The sequence below is a fragment of the Podarcis filfolensis genome (assembly GCF_964270895.1).
Source record: "Podarcis filfolensis genome assembly, chromosome: 2".
Taxonomy (NCBI): Eukaryota; Metazoa; Chordata; class Lepidosauria; order Squamata; family Lacertidae; genus Podarcis; species Podarcis filfolensis.
In genome coordinates this window covers 92778179-92795271 of record NC_139605.1, presented here as the reverse complement: position 1 = coordinate 92795271, position 17093 = coordinate 92778179, and the positions used below count along the sequence as shown (strand labels likewise).

Sequence of the window (17093 nt, the reverse complement as noted above, 5' to 3'; positions counted from 1 at the left end):
GATTGCCAAGGTTAAGAATGTATTCATCAGTCTGCTTTGTGTAGTCCACAAAATTGTGTGCCCTAACAGATTTGTCTCTTGAGGTGCCACTAGACTCTTTAGTTTCTTATGAAAGTTGACATTCAACATCATTCATTTAATACAAGATGACATCATTTTAGGCTCTCTTTAGAATGGACATAGTGAAAAAATCATGTGGATCCAGAATTTTGGGAAGTCTTAGTGGACACTTTTTATATATAAAATGCCGAAATGTATTTATAACCATAGTGTGTTAGGCACAGTACTTGATTCCTACTCTTTAAGATGGTAGGAAGAAGAAAACTGTGTTATCACTTTACACATAAAACATTAAAAAAGTAAAGTACTTTATTTACCAATGAGTCTGAAAAGTGCTGGTCGGAGTCTTAAATGATCTGAGGCATGAGTATCTAAAGGAGGATTCCCCCCAAAAACATTTCATAGTTAACCCATATTATGAAAGGTTGTTGTCAAGATAAAAATACTGCAATAAATTGTTTTATCCAAGAACCACTATTTGAAATCACTAGCACTGTGTCTTTCAGTTAAGGTGTGGTATGTAGGGCAGTGTGGGAGAATTATGAACATATTTTGCATTGTCTGACTTCCATAGCGATTGATTTGGGAAAGTCAAATGATGGGGGCAAAGTGACCAAATATACTATTTGATATACAGTGTTTTTAAAGTGCTGGTTTGTCTTTTGAATGCTTTAAAATGAAAGCAAACGATAAGAAATTAAGTATCCACCAGTGACCACTTGGGGTCAGTATTACACTACTGTTATTGAGCTTGAAACTAGATGCCTTCCAATGCCCACTTGGTGCAAAATATTCCCACAGCTCTGATTAAACTCAAGGTTATGTAACCCATGAAGGATAGCAAGTAGTCAAATATGTAAGATCCTAGTACTCAGAGGTATGCTACTTCTAAAGAGAGAAGTCCCTCTTAGTTACCATATGTAACAAGCACTACTAGACCTATTCCCCATGAAGACGTCGAACTTAGCAGCCCCAGCAGCACTCCATAAGCATGCACTGTGAAATGGTTTTTACCTTCTTCCCACCATTCAAACATGTAACCCACCCAGTTAGGTAAATTTCATCAAAAACCAAGTGCTTCAGACTATTGAGGGTGGGTGGATTACATGTTTGAATGCTCTAGTCATATCCCACCTTTTCCTTCAGTTTTAGTGCATCCTGTAAGGCTGTCCTACATAATTTCTCTGCATGTGTGGGTTAGCCCCTACTTTCATGCAATATGCTCTCTTAAATAACACTCATGATGTTATGGAGAAATATTAGAGACGAGTTTCTGCCAAGTTCAAAAAGCTATGTATTGCTACAAATGCACATACGTATAAATACATCAAGGCAATGAAGAAAAGTTAATCCACTTTCTTAAAGTCACAGGGTACACCATCTGTAGAGAGAAAAGTATGAAGAGCAAGTCAAAAAATGTTCAAGAAAAAGGCTGCATCCTCCAAAAAGCCAATTAATGCATAAGAATATGAAGAGTTATATCAGCAAGGATTTAAGCAATGAGTAGCACTAGACTATGGAGCTGTGAGTTAAACCACTGAGCCTAGGGCTTGCCGATCAGAAGGTCGGCGGTTCAAATCCCTGTGACGGGGTGAGCCCCGTTGCTCGGTCCCTGCTCCTGCCAACCTAGCAGTTCGAAAGCACGTCAAAGTGCAAGTAGATAAATAGGTACCGCTCCAGCAGGAAGGTAAACGGCATTTCCGTGCGCTGCTCTGGTTCACCAGAAGTGACTTAGTCATGCTGGCCACATGACCCGGAAGCTGTACGCCAGTTCCCTTGGCCAATAAAGCGAGATGAGCCACCGCAACCCCAGAGTCGTCTGCGACTGGACTTAACGGTCAGGGGTCCCTTTACCTTTACCTAGCACTAGACTAAATGTCTAGAGAAACCAAGTAAGATTTACATTTGTTTTAATTTTTATTGTTAATTGTAAATTGTGATTTCAGTGTTATCGATTGATACCCTGGGACCCTTGCAGGAAGGGCAGACTATAAATACTTAAAATGCATGTGCTGTTGTGTAGCATAATTCAGTGCATACATTCTCAAAAGGAAAGCCCACTTAGTTCAGTGTGCTTCATTCCAAATAAGTGCACACACTTCACTAACCATTAAAATTCAATACAAAACTCCAATGAACTGAATTCTTTCTGATTCTGAAATTGTAACAAGGAAATTTAAACTATGTTGCCTGCAATTCTCCAGCAGCATTTCTACTTCAGTTGATAATTACCTCAGTCTAAAGCAATCAGTTTAGAAATCTGAGTAGTGTTTCAACCTGCAAAGTTAAAACAGAGTTAATATGCAATAGTTTGAGATATTCCCAACTACAAGACCACAAAGCACCCTGCTTTAGCTTTCTAAATTATACCACAGTGGTTCTAATATTTTATGGCAATGTTTTCATCTAACATCAACATATCAGGGTACAGAGTAGCAAAGTATGTTTTTAAAAGAGACAAGGGAAATAAGAATGTGCAAGAAAATTCAAATTGTGCCTAGGTCAGTTAAATTATAAAAACCTGTTTTATTATTATTAGGTATCAAAGGCAATATTCATCTAAGCTATACTAAGACTAGTTACTCTGAGTATGACTAACATTAATACTGTCCACAGTCAATAATATAACACAAATCTGAAGAAATCTAAGAGTTAAGTATCACTGTAATGGCAGTAGCATGATTTAATACGTACCTATACAATAAAGCTTTGCCTTTGTTATTTGCTATGGAAAAATATCCACTTCTGGGTGAGAAGTCCATGGAGTTAGCCAAGTATATTAACTTTCTTTTGAACACCGGAAAATTTGGGAATACAGTAAATGAAGGAATGTGCACCTGCGAAGGAGAGTGGAGCAAGGTAATGAAACAGAGGGGCTGGGTAAGTGAAAGCATACTTCACTGTCATACATAATATAATTAATAATAATAATATTTTTTTATACCCCACCCTCCCCAGCCAAAACAGGGCTCGGAGCGGCTAACATGAAAATAAACCTTCAAACATTAATTTCTACAGTTACTCTCAAGACAATAACTCTGAACCCAACAGCTTTATCTTAAGCAAAGGCTTGTGCACAACTAGCAGGATTTTCTAACCCTTTCCCCTGCATCTGTCCATTTACAAGCTACTTTAGAAATTCCCTGAGTTTTGGTACAGAGGATCTCCCAGGATGGGAGGCTGGAGGAAGAGGGGGAAACTCCCAGGTGAGACCTGGGAGGGTTCACTTTTCTGTGTGGAATAAAGGTTAAAATATTGGTCTTTTATTCTCTTTCATTTCTTCTTTTCTTTTCCTTTTTCCTTTTTCCCTACTTTTCTTCTCTAGATTAGTTTGGCTTTATGAAAAGTATTAATAAAAAGTGATTATAAAAAAGAAAATTTCCTGTCCAGGATCTTTCTAACTACAGATTTTGCACATACAGTTACAATTAAAACTACATGGGCTGATCCTCACCCCTTGTGGGCTGCCTGTTCCTGCACTTGCAGGATATGAACCACATGACGTTTCTACCAGCTGTGTAACATCTAGGTTTTTCTGGAGCTAAATCCCACTTTTCGCCTAAATGGTAGCAATGTGAAAAGCTTTTCTAATATGATAAAATGGATGTTTTGGGGTTCTCTCATTTTCCCCTATTCCAAAACAGAAATTGGCAGACTGTGTGCACCTGGTGAAAATGAAAAGGTTTCCCCATATACAGCTCCTAAAGTGAGAAATGTTTGCCTCAAACCATAAAGTATAGACATTTCTGTCTTTCTGTTGTTGTCATATGTTTGGTAATTTCCCAGAAGACTTATTCAAACTCAATACATTTTCACTATCCAAGAACCATGCAACGTGTGTGTCTGTTCAATGTATGTGAAAATGCTTGCAGCTTGCAATTACTTGAGCAACTAGGATGTCACAGAATGTTCAGACATGCAAAGTGCTCAAGGTGAAGAGGTCAGCAACAGAATGTTGACAAATAACAAAACTTCTGTAAAGGAAAATGATAATCACGAGCAGGAGAAAAATCCTCCAGTAAGCGACCTAGTTATAATAGTTATAAGAGGAACTGTTTTTTGTTTGTTTTGCTGAATTAAGGCCAGGAGAGGTGGACAGGGGATCTCTGTAGGCATGGGAATCCAAGGCTGGGATGCTGAGGAGGACCTTAGGAGCTGAAAAGAACAAGCTCCAGCTTAAACTCCAGCTTAAACTGAATTGAATTAATACTTAGATATTGAATTAAATTTAGGAGAAATTCTTACCAGCTTTACCGCCTCATCTACTTTATTAGAAGCAATTGCCAATATTTCAGTGGTGGGACTGAAGGATAACGATGTTGCAGGTGTGACCAAGTTCATTATAGCTTTCAGAGGCTTAGGACTAGTTTCTCTGAGACAGTCGTCCTGAGCATACACATTCACAACTCCAGAACTAGAACTAGAAAAAAAGCGTTTGTGGTTTATAAAATGCTTAAACCATAATTAAATTAACTCAGCAATTTATATTCATGATCCTATGTTTCTCCAGAAGTACCGAAGTGCTCAATATTTACTCAGTCAGTCTTCCAAGTCATGGGAGCTCTTGATGTTTCAACCACGGACTATAAATAAGGTATTTCTGAAGACTACTTTGATAAAGCCTGGAATGTGCTCTAAAAAGCATTTGCAATGTGTTTACCTGTCATACTGGCAAGTTATTTTGTTACCATATATAAAGATACACCACTAAATTATTTGTCGATTTTGCCCTCCTCTGAATTTGGCCTCTTATAGCACATTACTAAGAATGTTTACTCAAAAGTAAGTCCCACTGAAATCAAGTGGATTTAATATGTTGAGAGCTGCAACATTAGTAACGCATGTCTAAACCCATAATTATCTGACAACTCCAGTGTCTTCGAAGTAGAGAACCTTCCGGTATGATCCAAGAAATAAAATATCTTAAAATATTGGCTCTGCTTCCACTTACCCACATGCCACATACTGGTTGTTTCTGGAGACTGCAATTGATGTACCACACATACAACCTTCATCAAAAAATCTGTTTAGGCATCGTCTGCTTTTTACATCCCATACAAAAACTTCACCCTGAACTGACAGACAGAGAGACAAATAGGGAAATTTTTAAGAGGAAGTAATATATGACATCAAAATGCTGGATTTAAAGGGGGGGACCTCTGCTAAACTATGAACAACTGAAGAGCACAGCAAGGAATAACTCCATACACTATTCAAAGATTATAACTATTATATAGTGAGTTTCTATTAAATAGGTACTCACATGCATACATCATAAGTAGTAAAAGGCACAACTGTTTCATGGTTTATGGGGAGGTTGTATCGGGTCACAAATTCCAGTTTCAACTTAAGGCATCTTGCTATGAGTGCTTTCTAATCAGAAAATGAGCCTGTGACGATTACTACTGTAACAGCTGCAACAGAGGCTATACAAAGTTCTCCTTTCACTAAAAATTGCACACCTTCATACAGTGATGCCACATCTTATCTGACTTACCAGAATGCGTGTAGATTTTGCTGCTATCTGGAGAGAAAGATGATTCCAAAGACTTCCCATTTATTTTCATGCTCCCAATAAGCTCTTTAGTCTAAAATAGAAATGCAATTGCTGATCAACACAAGTAGTCACAATATCATAAAGTGAAAGAGTCTGGTCTCATGAGAGGAATGTGCCCTTTTACAGTCATCATAAAAAGGAGCGGAAGAAAACTTGTAGGGTGCACACAAATGTGTTTTCATATATATATTTCTTAGTATACCACTGTGTTCCCTAATATGGTGCTCTGTTGCCCTATTTCCCTCCTGTTATTTATGGCTTTCTTCCTTTGGTTTATCTTTTTCCTTCTACAGTCTCCACCACACCACTGACTTACTCATTTACAGTATTCAGATGACTTGTTTAATAAGAGACACTTACAACACAAAACTCTAAAGATAATCAACCGCTTAACTATTTGCCACCACTATTTGGATTTAACAAAATCAAAGTCAAGAAATCCACACCATCCCTGTGACTTGTCTGCTGAAATGGCTACTGTTGAGCAGCACAGAAGTTTTGCATGAAGCATAAGACTGCAAAATGCTATGTGGTTCGTATTTGCCATATTAGTATTAAAATGTATTTTTAGTATGAACTCTAGCTGATACAACTTCTCTGCTGGTAGAATTGTGTTGCTGTTTGAACTTAAAATGCTAGTTCAGAAACAAATGGAGATTTTACCTTCATTGTCAACAAATGCAGATAGCCTGATGTTCCATTAAGGAGCAGGAATCTTCCATCTGGTGATACTTCAAAATTTTTGATAAACTTCTCCTCTAAACCTTAAGTTCAAAAAAACAATATGTGTTATATAGTTCCAGCACATATATATAGGAGCTAATTGCCAAAGCTAACTATTAGCTTATAAATTATGGTTTAATCTGGGTGCTTATTTATAAAGAATAATAGAATGTTATTTCCTTGAATGTTTATTCTTTTTCTTATAGATGCCATTGTTCCAAAGACATGGAAGAACACTGGGCACTAGTTCTACCGCCATGTGACACAGTAAGAAGGAATTTAATTAGAAATCTTTTATGTCTAATTCAGAAAAAATAAAATTATATTTGAGCATTATTCGAATCTACTTAAAATTCAGTGTGCACAAAAATATCAGCAAGCAGTGAAACCTCACCTCTGATATGGGTTATAGGAATAATTTTTCCAGCCATCATGTCGTATATATAGAACCGCTTGTTGTGTATGCTAGTTGCAATAACTTGCTCTCCATCTGCACTAAAACGTGCCTTGTACACTGGAAAGCTTTCCAGATGAATGCTCTGTATCTTTGGATTAGCGATGCCATCCACCTTTAAAGAGAAAAAGATGCATTCATTTTTCACCTCAGAATGGGCAATATTTAAGAGGATTTCTAAAATACAAATGTAATGACTAGCGAATGCCAGTTTGTCTTGAATTTAAATTCCTTGATTTGACGGCAACCCAGAGTCCCACAGAAACATTGGGCTGCTTCTGCCTGCTACTGCACCATATGGAGCTCCACCATAACAAGGAACTCCTTCTGTTTCTATGCAAACAATAGGGATGACCCACTTGCTTCCATGCACTTTTGACTGTTTCCAGTCCTTAAAGTTTGGTATTAATATGCAAATTTAAACCCCCACCCACCCACCCAACCACCACATAGGTGTCTAAAGTATGTCTCAGCCAATCAGTTCCTATAAAATAGTATACAAGAACATAGAACAGAAACAATTGCATTATATATAAGGTAATTATTCCTTACCTGGAACAGTGAAACAGACCGATCAAGCCCAGCAGTCATAATAACTTGAGCAGAAGGATGGAACTGCACAGTTGTCAGTTTTGCATCTGACAGACGTTCACTATTAGCAAACTTGCAGTTTTTCATCTAAAATGCAGAACAGGAACATGTGTGGTTGTTATGAAGCTGCATAACCACTAAGTACGTATAGAAAAGAAAAATCTACGCACTCATGACAGTATCCAACACTGCACAAGCAGCACTAAGCTACCCAAATAAGACCTCCCCTTCTGCTCTTCCCTGAATACCCCCACAAAAACTGCTCCACAGGGTCCTTCAACCGTCTGGAGCAGATTTTGAGGGTGGGTGTGAGGCTTCAGGACAGGGAAGAAGGTTCAAGTGTGCAAACAGAAATCTTCTACCCAAGTTAAACAGCAGCTTTGGACACAACCCTATGTCTGCACTACTGAAATATATTTCAGCAAATTTGCTACCAATTCTGTCCTAAGATACATTCAGTGTTCTAGGCAGTTTTCCATTTCCTAGTTTAGAGATGCATTAGCGATCCAAATTTTTATAAAATCAAGTTGTGCAAGTGGTGTTCTGCTCACACCTGGAACTTCCTCTTCTCACACTTCCCAAAAATCTGTTCCAGATGGTCCTCCAACCACCTGAAGCAGATTTTGAGGGTTAACAGCAGGCTTGCAGGAGAGGAGAAAATTCCCAATGATTTTTTTATTTTACTGTTGAAGCTCTACATGATAACTATTTCATCATACTTAAAACTTTGTCAACTAAATATTCAAAACATGAAAATGCTTTCAATGTGTTGCATGAAGGGTCTCTTGAAACCTGTTGTTTTTCTCATATTTAACAGCTTCAAAGCCTATGAATTCTAATCACAAACACATTGTGTGCATGAAAATGAAAGATTGTTTTACCTGTAAAAAGCCTCTTGGTAAGGAGTCTGACACTGTCACGAAATTGCCTGTCTTGTGCATTAGTTCATCCCCTTCATCTTCGCTGTCATCTTAAAAAGAAATTATTTCAAACATTGTACTGTTTTATCTGTGCAACCATATGAAAAGTGGCAACATAAGCTAAATGCAATATATGAAAAGAAGTCAGAACTTATTCAGTATACAGTCAGGTAGTCTGTCATAAACCCTGCTCCTAGTCTCTTAGAGCAGCTTGCAACTGTCCGTAGTAAGACAGTCTGCGTCCTCAGGTAAACAATCTAAAACAGGGTAGGCAGCCTTCAGGGTTGTGTGATCTACTTTGTTTTTTACTTGAATCTTGAAGGCAACCAAATTGAAGCCAAGTGCAAAATAAGAACTGCTTAAAATTCTCAAGGATAAGAACTGGAGTCAGATGCAAAATAAGCAGTTGAAGAAAATAAGAGTTAAGGAATGGGATGTGCAACCCAGGAAACTGGGAACAAACACCCACATACACTTGAGGAGAAGCCAGCTCCCTGTAGCTGCTCCTTCTACAGCCAATGGATGAGGCCAAGTTGGTCTCTCCCTTGCCATGATGTTCTTCCTACATTAGTCCCTGCGAGACTTCCTTAATCAGAAGTCCCAAAAACTTTCTCTGCAGAACATGTGCAGAGGACTGCATCTTAATTACTTTATTGACTTTGGTTCATGCTATAGAAAGTCCCACATTTACCTTCATCTCTGGCTTTTCTTACTTTCTTCTTCCTGTCCCTCTGTGCCCAGGAAGGGGTTGCTCCCACTGCGCTCTGAAATCTAAGGAAGACATGTCTGTACTTCACCCACAACTGTTACTTAAGACACAACCTTATTCACTGAGGTAAGTAAAAAAAAAACTATCAGAAATTTTAAGTAAATATGCCAGACAATTTTGAAAGATGGGTGAAAGAATGATGAGCATTAAATATCTGATGAAGAGAGGGATGCAGGGCAAGAAACTCAGGACAGACAGCCTTATAGTATCTCTCTCTCACACACCCACACACCCCTTGTGATACAAGAGCAGATGCAAGCTGTTTAAAGGATGGACTGTGAAGGAAGAAAAACATTTTCCTCAACCCTCCCCACCTCTTGCAAGTAAGCCTCTCATTATGACAATAAATAGGGAAATGCTTTTGAAGTGTCCAAGCACCCCAGCCATTTTTGCCCTTCCTTTTTAAGTTCAATTTGAATCATCCTGCCATTTCCCCTTTTCTCAATATTAAGCAGTAAAACTTCATTGCTGCATAAAGAAAATTGATTTTTTTTTTTGCATTTTAGTATGTATGGAAATAAATATAGACATCTTCAAAAATTCAGATTAATTTACAAATTGTCTGTTTTGAGAAAACACATATTGGAAGGCCTCTTCAAAAATGAGGTTATATGCTAACATTTTTTGATGCCAATTCAAATAAATAATCAAAAATTATTTTTTCTTAAGATGGTTGTCTCTTGTCCATGTTACCATTAACACTCACTGTTCTTGAAGTCTTCTTTGAAGTTTTTCCTTTGTAAGCTTCTTTTCTGCATCACTTTTCATCATGTTTTTTCGATATCGATGGGTCATGTCAATTCTAGGAGAAAAAAGTCACATGCTAAATTTGTATAGTTCTGTAAAAATATTAATTTTACCAAGATGATCACTTTAAAAATTAAAGCAAGTGAATAGCTTATATTCTGAAACAGTGGCATGTAGTTCATGTTACATAGTAAGATTACATAGTAGAGTCAATGTGATGGAGTGGTTAAGAGTGCCAAAGTAAGATTGGGGGATAAAGGTTCAAATCATCACTCAGCCATGAAATTCACTGAGTGACCATAAATAAAATACTTCCTCTTCCTAACCTACTTTACAGGATTAGCATGGGGAAGAAATGGAAAAAGTTTATTTTAAAATCAGCTATAAGGTTCTAGAATTTCCAAAGCTCTTAAAAAGTGGACAGCCTGGCAATATTTTGTAAAGACTTGCAGAAAGCACACACATTAACATCTTCACTCAGAATGAATGGTTAAGATGATGGGTGGTATCCAATTGTGCACTGATGCAATGGACTTCCACTTGTGCAAAGGTGACTTTCCTTCAACCTGCAGCCACCCAAAATCTGCTCTGGAGGATTGACAGATTGCAGGGGGAAGAGGGAAAAGGTAAGTCACAGTACATCCGCTGGTGCGACTCTTGACCTTGCACTCACAGTATGTAAGATGCTTACACCCCAAACCTACATATGTTAGGTTGAAGACAAGCCCCACAGAGTTCAATCCAACTTGCTTACAACTACAGCTTTGCTTCACCACACTTGATTCACGAGTCAATTTACAATAGGTGCATTACACATCAAAGTAAACCACTAACCATGGATTACTGTGAAATGCAAACATAGCCTATGAGTGCTGCTTACATTTCCTCAACTTCATCATCTTCATCCACCCATGCTGGTTTTTCAGATGGAAGAAAGTTGTCTTCCGTTTCATTATCCACTTCTGAGCCATCAGATTCTCCTTCAAGGAGATTCCCACTGAGCACATCACCAACCTTAAAAAAAGAAAGAATATTTTCTTTAATCTTAGAATTTAAAAACATGTTACAGATTGCCACCCATGAATCTTTAAAAATTCCTTAAAAACTTATCATTGTTTATTCTCAGACCACTTGTCAGGAGCCTGAAACTGAGATAACTGACAAGCCCAGTTTCAGCTGTACTGCCACATGAATCCTGAGGCATTTCGGACAGAACTTCCTGATAACCACATACCTGATGAACATTGTGCTGTTCTACAGCACCCATATAATAGCTTTCATAGTTCAGAAGGCATACTTGCACTGTTTGCTGCCATGACAGGACAGTACCCCACATCTGGATACTATGGTGAATTTACAAATATTTACGTGAACTGAAAAAGTTAGGATTTTTTTAGGGGGTGAAGAACTAATTTGCTTGAATGTTACAGTGGGTATTCAGACTTAATTTACCACCTCCTGGAATACTTTCAAAGTGGACGAGACAGAAGATTGTGACCTCTAGATAAGGCGTTCACACAGCCACCTACAAAGGGACAACCATTAGCAACTTTACAACCTCAACTGTTTGAATGAAGCCACAATAAATTTATTTTTAAAAAACAGCACAAAAGAGTGCCCCTTTTCTATGCTGTGCTATCATAACTACAGCTGCACCCCTCTCTTCTGAACATTTGCTACTGAACCAGCAGAGCCGGCACCAGTTTTTGTGGACCAATGCTCCAGGTGTGTAAGACAGGCAGAAATTCCGTAATATGCACTGATGAAACATCTGCATCACTGTATCTGCGTGTCCATAAACATCCACTCGTGCAATTCAAGCTTATCACGCTGCCAGCAGCTCGGGCAGGGATGTGGGGCTCATAGAAAGAAGAGAAAGCTGGTGGAAAGAACCATTATTCACTAGATACCGTGAGGCTGATTATTGCTATCCAGTCGGGGGGGGGGGGGGAGCGGACACCAAAACAGGCTTCCCGCCTAATACCTTCGCCAGCGGGCCTTGCACACGCTGCAGGTCGTCGTCTCCTTCCTCCACGTCCCCAAACAGCAGCTCCTCCAGGCCACGCTCCGCCGCGGGTTTCTCTGCCACGAGAGCCAAGTGCTGAGCCCGACGGATCTCCTCCGCCGCAGCCGCCATGTGGCCGCCTCGCTTCCCGCCTCCTTCAAGCCGCCCTTTTCCGACCCGAGGCCGCTTTCTGCCCTTCGACGCGCCACGCCGACCCTCAGCCCTCGCCTCCATGCTGCCTCTGCCTTCAGGGGAACCACAGACCGGAAGCGGAAAGGCGTCACGTAAACCGGAAGCGCCCTTCCCGCTCAGTTACCATAGAGAGGCACGCAGGCGCAAACACGTCCGCCCTCCCAACCACAGGACTCAATGAAGCCGCCGTGACGCCACCTGAATGAACATGCGATGTAAACAAACAGATAGATCACCAGAGAGATACGCGGGCTGAGGGGGCTTTCTGCGCGAGCTCCTCACCCCTCCCCACCCCAAGGCAAATGGAGACCGGAATAATACGATCTGCGTAACATTTGTCTTCTTTATGTCTTTGCCTTCCCCCGCTCCGTGAGAAGCATTGCCACGTGACCTCCTTGGCCCCTCCTCCTTTTCACATGACCTCAATGTTTCAGTGTATTCCCCCCCCCCCAACACACACACTCTCTTTCCCCCATTTTTTCCCCTCATAAGAACCGCTCTCTAGGCGGGCTGTCCCATCACTTGTAAAACAGTGGGGGGAGCAGGTGAAAGCACCTTTTTTAAAAAAAAAAAAAGTTTAACGTCTCCTCAGTTGAAGGCAAACTGGGACGGAGAGAAACATCCCGTCAGATCTGTAGCCGGTCGCGGCGACCGCTTTAATGCCGCGGCTGCGACCGTCCTCGGTCCCCGTCGCCTCTCCTCCCCCCCCCCCTCTTCCGCATCATAGTTCAGGCCGCCCAGCCGCGTACGGCGAGCGAGGGCGATCCAAACAGCGAGGGGGCCAATGGGAGCGCGCCGTGGGCTGGGGCCGTACTACGCGTGCGCAGTGCGGTTATGCTAATGTTGTTGATATTCTGGGGCTTGGAGTTGAATGTCTTTTCTCTCACACACTCTGCGCTCTTCCCCCCCGTTTAAAGTGAGAGGCTGAACTTTCCTCCTCCTCCAACCTGGCTCTGCCCCTCGGAAAGGGGAGGGGGAGAGTCCGGGGGGGTGGGGGCTAAGCCGAGGGGGCGGGAGGGGGGAGGAGGAGGAGGAGGTGAGCGGCGGCAGCGGCATCCTTTGCCCATGAGGGCCTGATGGAAAACACAAAGGACCTGGTGAGTAGCGCAGAGCAGCCCCCCGGGGGGGGGGTCGAGGGAGGCAGAGGCAGCGGCCAGCACCGGGCAGGGCAAGAGGCTTCGGCTTCAGAGCGGGGTGGCTAACCTGAGAGGCTTCAGGGGGTCACGCTGCTTTGGGTTCCCTTCCTGAGGGGGTGGGGGACCCACGCGAGAAATGGTTTGGGGAGCAGCGTTGCATTCTGTGTCGTGTGGGAGGGAAGTGCCGGACTGAGAAAGGCAACTCTGGGCAGGGAGGAGGGTGGGATGTTCTGCGAGAAATACTGTACCGTCTAAGCTACCTCTTCTCCATCTGCCCCGACCCACCCACCCGTGTTTTCTTACTCCCCCACTCCCCGGCAACATGTGCAAAAGTGGCGGGGACTTGAGAGAAACTTCTGCCTTCTGTCGGAGTGCGAGTGGTTCATTCATCGATGCCTCTTCGAGGTTTCCAGAGTCCCTTCCGCGTTCCTTTGGCTGCCCGTTCCTTGCGTGCTGTGTGTGCTGTGCAGAGAACTCGATACCTCTTTTTTGTGTGTGTTGGTACCTTGGCCAGTACTGCGGCTCCAGCGTTGCCCTAGTAGTTTAATGATCAAAAAGCGAAGAGATTTTGTGCCTCGTTGAGCATCTTGTGTACAGTGGTACCTCTGGCTACGTACTTAATTCGTTCCGGAGGTCCGTACTTAACCTCAAACTGTTCTTAACCTGAAGCACCACTTTAGCTAATGGGGCCTCCCGCTGCCGCCGCGTGATTTCTGTTCTCATCTTGAAGCAAAGTTCTTAACCCAAGGTACTATTTCTGGGTTAGCGGAGTCTGTAACCTGAAGCGTATATAACCTGAAGCATATGTAACCCAAGGTACCACTGTATATGCTTTGCAAGGGGATGTGCAGACCAGTGTTCAACAAACATTTCATTTGATTGTTTTTAGAAGGTTGAATGTGGCCTTTGAGAAGATAGAGGAAATGTTTAGGTCTGCCAATGTTCAGTAGTGTAGAAGAGAAAACCTAGTAATCCAGGAAATGCCATGACGAGTCTATTTCTTTAGTTTCCTATCTGCTTGCTACTTTTCCTCCCCTGACATTCACACTAATCTGTAGGATTCTGCAACCCGCTTTGTTGCATACAAGTATCCTGGAGCAGAAAGTAAATGAGTCAGTTTTACCTTTCTCAGGGAAAGCTTTCAGAATTAATGTTATAACGAAGACTTTAAAGAGAAATTGCCAAATTAAGATATGCTGAATGCTGACAATGAGAAGTTTCACTGGATAAAGTACGAAAGATGTAACTTTTTCATTTAAAATGCATTGACTTTAATGCATTATATTTGTGACGTTGAAATGCTGATATCAGCATAAAGTTGCATTTCCTTTGTTAAATGTGGCTTATTTGTAATTAAACTTAAAATACAGAACATTCTGTTACGTATATAAAACCAGTGTGGTGTGTTGGAGTAAGACCTGGGATACCAGGGTTCAAATCACCTCTTGGCCATGAAGCTCAGTGAGTGACTTTGGGTCAGTCACTGCCTCTTAGCCTAGCTTATCTCACAAGGTTATTGTGAGTATGAAATGGAGAGAGGGAGTACAATTTATGCCACCTTGAGCTCATTGGAGGGAAGTGGGATATTAACTTAGTAGCAATAATAAGTAAACATTGAGCCCTATTTTAATGTGTGTGTTAAGAGATACAGTAGTTTTAAAAGTTTTAAATTTGTGACAGTGTTGCTTTGGACACTGCTGATGCAGAGCTTTATTCTCAAACTTTTTAGCGCTTTCCTCCTTAACTTTCCTTTCCATTTTGTATCTAGACTAAACACCTTTTTTTGTCTTAAGGCAGTCTTCCCCAGCCTGATATCCTCCAGATGTTGTTGGACTACAGATCCCTTTATCCCTGATTATTAGCCGGGCTGACTGTGGTTGATGGGAATTGTAATCCAAAACATCAGGAAAGCATTGGGTTGGGAAGGCTGTCTTAAATGACGTGTGGCTTTGTCTTGCCTTTCTACAATACTTGATTGGGCTTTAATAGGGAAACACTCATGTGCATGTATACTGACTATTCTCATTTGCTTCAGTCTCCTGCCCCATTAATTTGCCCACTGTTCTCTATTCTGCCCATTGTGCATGGTCTGTATACCAGAACATGGTAGCATGTCTGTCTTGCAAATCTTTTACTTCCTTAAATAGAGTATCAGCAAATGCCTTACAAAAGCTTCTGAATGCATAGCTATCGGAGGGAACACTGTGTTCTCGATGTTGTGTTGTCAGTTAACATGAGAGAGCATTTGGATCTTACAGACCTAGCTGGTCCCCTATGTGAACTAATTATGCATTCTAGAATAGTCCCAAAGCCTTCTGTAATGTTTGTTGGTTCCTTGACAGATCTGTTGATATGGAAAGTGCTCACTGAGGGTAAAAGTTCTGAAAATTTATGGATTAGTGTATACTGGAAGACAACTGGGTCATACCTTCTGCTATCACTGTTGGTACCACAACACACAACAGCATGTGCATTAAATCTTATGGGCCAATCATGCAACCTGCTGCACTAACAATAGGTTTGTAGGATACGGACCAATTATTATTCTGTTGCTTCAGTTCTTAAAACAAATTTTTATTGGCTTTACTTTTTATACAGATACAAGAACCATTAAACACTTATGCAGCAGTGCATCTAATGGTGTTTTTTCTATCCATTGACTTTAGACATGAGCTTACACATTCAATGTTCAAACATATTACTTAATGTAATCTCTCCACTGAAAAGATTGAGCTGTTAGGATAACAATGTCTTGATTTTGGTCATTAACATAGCTAAAGAAAGGGGCCCACATTTATTGGAAGGTGTCTCTTTTCATTAAGCCTTTAATTGTCCTCTTGTGTCTGGTGAGACGCTCAAACATTGCTGCACCCCAGATATTATTTCCCCAAATGCTCAGAGTTATTTCAGTCTGGTTCTTTTATTATTGAGCTATCATTAATCATGCTGCGGTCAGTAAGAAGCCTACTAGTTCTCTGTAGTGAATAGTGGAGCCCAAGTCTATGTTCAAAGATAGTAAGGCTAAGGTAGGATTTGGAGAAAGAGGTTGGCTTGTAATTGTGGATATAATGGAGAATATTGCAAAAGTTCCCACCAAACATGAAAAAACCAAGTTTTCCATAACCATTCCAACATAAAGGGCAAAGGGAGGGATTAATTTTTGCCAGCCTGACTGTCACCCAGTGCCAGTGGAGGCCTCCTGTAAGCAAGCAGAGATTGTTTTATGAGGGGTGGGAATGGCCCAGAGACCTCATTTGTGATCTTCAATTGAGTGGCCTAATTCTGATTCCCATACAGTTTGAAGGCCTCCAGCACCCCCTGCTTCATGAACTAATAGATTGTTGTATATAGGGAAGCGGCATCTTTCAGGTCATATGCTGGTTACAGCTGCATTGTTATAATCTGTAATGATTAGCTATGGCTGTAAGACAGCAATGAGTTATTACTTTGACTTGTCAGTTGGTTGTTGTAGCTATGTAAAAATTGAGGTCATTGACAAATGTTGCCTAAAGTCAGTGCACGAAGCTGTTGTTTGACATGAGCTAGGCAGAAAAGAGGTGTTTAGAGATGGGGTTGGGAACTGCTTGTCTGCATGACATTACAGAAGACTTTTGGTCAATGTTGCAGGTATCTATGTTGGTGCAACATTATATGCATAATGTTTAGCACTGCAGCAAATTATTATGTTGAAGTTGCTATTGACAGGGATGGATGAGCTGTTGCTACAACTGATTCATATCAAAACCATTTTGTGCATCTTCACAGTCACACAACTTAAGTTTCTCTTGTCTCTTTCTTGTTCTTCAGATTGCAAGTGCCTTGGGATGAGGATGGATTTATTTATTTAGAACATTTATTGGCAGCCCAAGTGACAAAGTCCTCTGGGTAGTTCACACAGAGTACAATTTAAACATTGATTTTCAGTGTTTTAATTAATCA

General features: G+C 40.9%; 2 protein-coding genes across 14 annotated transcripts in view; one reads left to right on the top strand and one right to left on the bottom strand.

Moving 5' to 3' along the window:
• Nucleotides 1-17093, top strand: part of MBTD1 (mbt domain containing 1) — a 129145-nt gene that overhangs the window by 64724 nt on the left and 47328 nt on the right. For 3 of the 13 annotated variants that reach the window (XM_083598154.1, XM_083598149.1, XM_083598158.1), the window contains exon 1: nt 13047-13115. In XM_083598154.1, the coding sequence (XP_083454280.1) occupies nt 13095-13115 (21 nt within the window). In that variant the 5' untranslated portion in view covers nt 13047-13094. Of the gene's footprint in view, nt 1-12167; nt 12234-12871; nt 13116-17093 lie in introns of those variants that run through there. The other 10 variants (XM_083598151.1, XM_083598155.1, XM_083598153.1 and 7 more) reach the window with 7 other exon arrangements.
• On the bottom strand, nt 1342-12752 carry UTP18 (UTP18 small subunit processome component). Its single transcript, XM_083598209.1, has 15 exons — nt 12541-12752; nt 11806-12067; nt 10702-10835; nt 9781-9876; nt 8997-9076; nt 8267-8355; nt 7347-7472; nt 6735-6909; nt 6281-6381; nt 5558-5648; nt 5012-5135; nt 4306-4480; nt 2755-2897; nt 2293-2337; nt 1342-1441 (listed from the first exon to the last, which is right to left on the bottom strand). Exons 2-14 carry the CDS (start codon nt 12058-12060, stop codon nt 2313-2315), a joined length of 1614 nt encoding a protein of 537 aa, XP_083454335.1. The 5' UTR covers nt 12061-12067; nt 12541-12752; the 3' UTR covers nt 1342-1441; nt 2293-2312.

What these genes read in the sequence shown, in the direction of transcription:
- UTP18 (XM_083598209.1), bottom strand. Translation starts at nt 12,060, where the DNA reads ATGGAGGCGAGGGCTGAGGGTCGGCGTGGCGCGTCGAAGGGCAGAAAG. An exon ending in TGCATTTGTTGACAATGAAG is followed by an intron (nt 5,649 to 6,280) that starts GTAAAATCTCCA and finishes TTTCTATTTTAG; the next exon opens with ACTAAAGAGCTTATTGGGAG. An exon ending in TAGATGAGGCGGTAAAGCTG is followed by an intron (nt 2,898 to 4,305) that starts GTAAGAATTTCT and finishes TCTCCTTCGCAG; the next exon opens with GTGCACATTCCTTCATTTAC.